This window comes from Populus alba, chromosome 5 (assembly GCF_005239225.2).
Source record: "Populus alba chromosome 5, ASM523922v2, whole genome shotgun sequence".
NCBI lineage: Eukaryota > Viridiplantae > Streptophyta > Magnoliopsida > Malpighiales > Salicaceae > Populus > Populus alba.
In genome coordinates, this window is record NC_133288.1 from 16803696 (window position 1) to 16808144 (window position 4449).

A 4449-nucleotide genomic window follows, 5' to 3' on the forward strand; every position below is an offset into this window, starting at 1 on the left:
TTAAAATATTATAAAAGTTCCAAGTGATCTTCCGAGTCGATTGCTCCACTTCCAAAATTAATGTTGTTGCGTGCCACACATCAATTCAACTATATAATATTTTCCACAACGAAAAAAACGATTATCAATTAAATGCGAATATATCAACTAGATTCTTGAAAGAAAAAAAATTAAAAACCAACTAAGAAGGGAAAACCTCAAATTAGTTCCTGAATTATAACAATTTCCCAATTGGATCCCTAACTTGGACTTTCTACCAATTGAGTCCCCAATATATTCATAAATTCTCAATTCGATCCTCCCCCCAACAGATACGCCTGAAATTGTTGCTAGGTTGGGGTCAAATTGAGAAACTATTTAGGAATATTCGTTAGTAGAATAGCCCAATTGAGGATTATTGGAGATATTGGGGGCCTAATTGGTTAATAATATCGATCGAGTACCTAATTGATAAAATACGTTTATGTGGGGACCAACCCGAGGTAATTATCCCAATTAAGAATCATATATGATCAGATTAATAGTGCAGCGTGTGTGTGTTGCTAACCATGTCATGCATTAAACGACGTCTAGATTTCTTGAAATTGCATATCAAGATCATTAGCTACGGCAGTGGAAATGAATTCATTAGCGCTAAGTGTTCTTCTTTTTCTTAAATTAAAAGCAAGAATAATCAATGACCGAGAAAGCACTATGGTCTAAAAGATTCTGCAGGTGACATCAGTCTTCGAAGGGGGTTTTCTAATTATTTATCTTAGACGTACTTTTGCTGGTATTATAAGAAGGCCATTGTTTTCTTAGTTTCTCATTCTCCACCTCCAATATTTTATTAATCTTCCGAGAGAGAGGAGGGACGCAGGGATGGGAGACCAGACATCCGCTGGGAAGTTCACCGTAGTTTTCAATAAGATGACGCCTTATATCCTAATGGTGTGCGTGCAATTTGGGTCTGCAGGGAATTACATATTGAGCATGATAAGTCTCAACCGTGGAATGAATCGCTATGTGCTCATCGTGTACCGCAACGGCGTCGCCGCCCTTGCTCTTGCTCCTTTTGCTCTGCTTTTTGAAAGGTCTCTCAACACGCCATAAAAGCCCACCACTTTCAAGCTCGCCGCGAGCTACGTCACTAATTGTTAAAACCGACTTGGCATATATAACACGACGTGCACGCACAGAGTTTTTAAATGGATTGAAATCCCATGTAGTGGATATTAACTTTTATGATGTTATTTGTTTTTCATTATACAGGAAAACCAGGCCAAGGATTACGTTGCCAATATTTCTACGAATAATGGCTCTCGGATTCTTAGAGTAATGAATTAATCCTTTTATCAATGTATAAGAATATTTGCATCACATGAAGAAAATATTTCGAAAAACAGAAGTAGCCAGTGAAGGCGGAGGGATTTTTATTTATACTGACTCTGATCAGTGATCCATGAAACAGGCCGATCCTTGACCAAGGCTTCAGTTACTTGGGGATGCAATACACATCCGCAACGTTTACATCTGCCATTATGAATGCTGTTCCTTCTGTCACTTTTGTGATTGCTTTGATTTTCCGGTATGATATTTATGTGTAGTTACATATATTTTCTGATTCCACCTCTTAAAAATCGTGGAAAAAAGTATATATTGAGAAATTAATATCCAGTTCTAGTTTTTACATGTATATCTTCTGACTTGAACTGGTTAAAAATGATGACCAAATACATTTAATACGTGAGCCAACAGGTTAGAGCGAGTGAGAATTAAGGAAATACGCAGCCAAGCTAAGGTGGTTGGGACCCTAGTAACCTTGGGAGGAGCTTTGCTGATGACAGTTTACAAAGGCCCTGTGATTGGTCTACCATGGTCTCAGAAAACAAGCCAACACGGAAGTACTGCTGCCTCGTCTGATAAACATTGGGTGACCGGGACACTGTTGCTCCTTGTTGGTTGTGTTTCATGGTCCGCTTTCTACGTACTGCAGGTAAAAAATATACAGTGCGATTAATTTGATTGGGAGCTTTGCTACAAATAACGTATAAAAGTTCACTAATCAAATAACGTAATGATAATTTTTGCTGAGCTTTTGGTAATTTCTTTCATAGTAGACTCTTCATTTTTTCCCTTAAAAACCATTCATGGCATGGAGATTTTTGTCCATTGATTAGCCCTCTTTTCAGTGTGTGTGTGTGTAATGCTTAACTGAATAGAACAGTAGGCGCCATCGATCAAGACTAATGAACATCATCATTTTGTCTCGTAATTAATGCAGATGGAAACGTTAAAGAAGTATCCGGCGGAAGTGAGTCTAGCCTCCTTGATATGCTTGGCAGGCAGCATGCAAAGTTTAGCCATAGCCCTTGTTGTAGCACACCACCCTAGTTCATGGGCCGTTGGCTGGGACGCTAGGCTCTTCACTCCCCTTTATACAGTAAGTTACCGCCAAGATTAATATATTGGACCGACCCCTTCCTGGCTCGATTAATTAAGACAAAACGCTTCTTTTCCTTCATAACTATGCCCATATGCAGTTGATGGTGAACAGTTGAATTAACCAACATGGAATTTGTGTTTTTCAGGGGATTGTTGCCTCTGGAATCACTTATTATGTGCAAGGTCTCGTGATGAAGACAAGAGGCCCGGTATTTGTCACAGCTTTTAATCCCCTCTGCATGATCATAGTCGCTGCCCTTGGGTCTCTTATTTTAGCCGAGAAACTTCATCTTGGAAGGTATGGCCTTAATTAATCACGAGCGATTACCATGGCAATTTCGGTGATTTCAAACTTCATCATAGGCTTATGCATGCGGCTACGCTCCAAACCTTTTTCCAATTCTTTTCCTCAAACATCCAACACAGTAGTAGTATAGATTTTTATTAACCTTTGTTCACATCCTACAAAAAAAAATACAATACAAGGACCGAGTTGAAGGATGTTTCTAACCTGAGTGGTATAGCTGTTATAATATCTTAACCTTTGATTGTATATGTGATCTATTTCGAAAAATAAAAGTGTTTCTTTTGATCAAACCAGTGTTCTTGGAGGCATCATAATCGCAATTGGCCTCTATTCTGTTGTGTGGGGTAAGAGGAAGGACTACGCTAGCCCAGAAGAATTATCCACCACAGCAGCCAAGGGTAATCAGGAACTACCGATCGCCACAACCAATACTGCTACAACTTAGGCAGCCATTGCTGGAAACAGTAACTGAAGAAAAACCCAGTTAATTTCCTAATTACTCCTCTATAATTTGCGCACCCTATCATAACCACCGCAAAGAAGCCACAACTGAGACCTCAAGGTGTCACCACGGTGGGGCTTTTTAACTGTCTCGTTGTTGTCTTCTCGAAAGCGAGGTTTTTGATGCATTATAAGTGACAGCAGGTGTTGTTGTTCAACTATATATAGACCAGGCACTTGCCATTTCTATTTTGCAATCCCAGCACCATTTTATATAAGAGTGTGGCACCTTAAATGATAGACGAATAACCTTCTGCATTTTGTTTTGGAAGGATTGGCTGTAAGGTACCCATTTGCCCAAGATAATGTATGCCTCTCTACCTTTTGTAGTATACACCAAGTCATTCGTAACGTGTTATATATGTGTTCGTCCTGTTCGAATAGAAGAAAAGATTCATTTTAGTGCGAAATTATCATGTCTAAGTAGTGTGGTGGTTGCAAATTGCCAAGTTACTTTTTCTCAAAGTGTCATAACGTCATGTTACTTTTCGTTTTTAATTCATTTCTCTTATTGAATACTGCTACTTATGAGAACATGGATACAAAGATATGAAACCCAGTAGTAAAATTCACATAATTCTGAAAAATTAAAAAATCATATTTAATAAAAAAGTGTAACACAACAATTATTGTGAATTGAGAAATCAACAATATTGGAATTTGAATACTCATCCAAAAATTAACGAATTACAAATAAAAAAGTATAAAAAAAACATCACAAAACAGTTATTTTTGTACTTGAATTAAATTAATTATGTGTTAACTCATAGGTGTTATATATATAGTCTTTTTAAAGGCTGTATTGGCCCAAATATACTTCACCCAATGCATCATTTAGCTTCCCGGCTTTTAATCTTGTGATTAGGCTGATTGGCACCGCTAATAGATTCTTTGTGTCGATGGGCTTGTCAATATCTGCTATCAAAATTGCCTTGTTTGAAACCATTTTATTTTCTTTCATTCGACTTATCAATGTAATTAAAAATGCATGTCTTAGCACTTGAGGTCTTGGCCCAACGGCTGAAGGGACTTTGTTTTAACATTAACAAAGTCAATTCACGTTTCACTGCTGGAGTTTCTTTAATATCAAATTGATATGGCAATGACCCAGCCGGTTTTAGTACCTAGTATGCATTGTTTAATTTTACGTTTTAAAAATATTTTTTTATTTTTTTTATTTTAAATTAATAATTTTTAAAAAATATATATTTTTATAC

General features: G+C 37.2%; 1 protein-coding gene across 1 annotated transcript; it reads left to right on the top strand.

Annotated features, from left to right (window-relative positions):
• Window positions 1-805: 805 nt before the first annotated feature.
• Window positions 806-3590, top strand: LOC118029269 (WAT1-related protein At4g08290). The gene is made up of 7 exons (XM_035033114.2): window positions 806-1073; window positions 1252-1314; window positions 1451-1567; window positions 1738-1975; window positions 2264-2422; window positions 2571-2722; window positions 3026-3590. The coding sequence occupies exons 1-7, from the start codon at window positions 862-864 to the stop codon at window positions 3174-3176; spliced, it is 1092 nt and encodes a 363-aa protein (XP_034889005.1). The 5' UTR covers window positions 806-861; the 3' UTR covers window positions 3177-3590.
• Window positions 3591-4449: the final 859 nt, after the last annotated feature.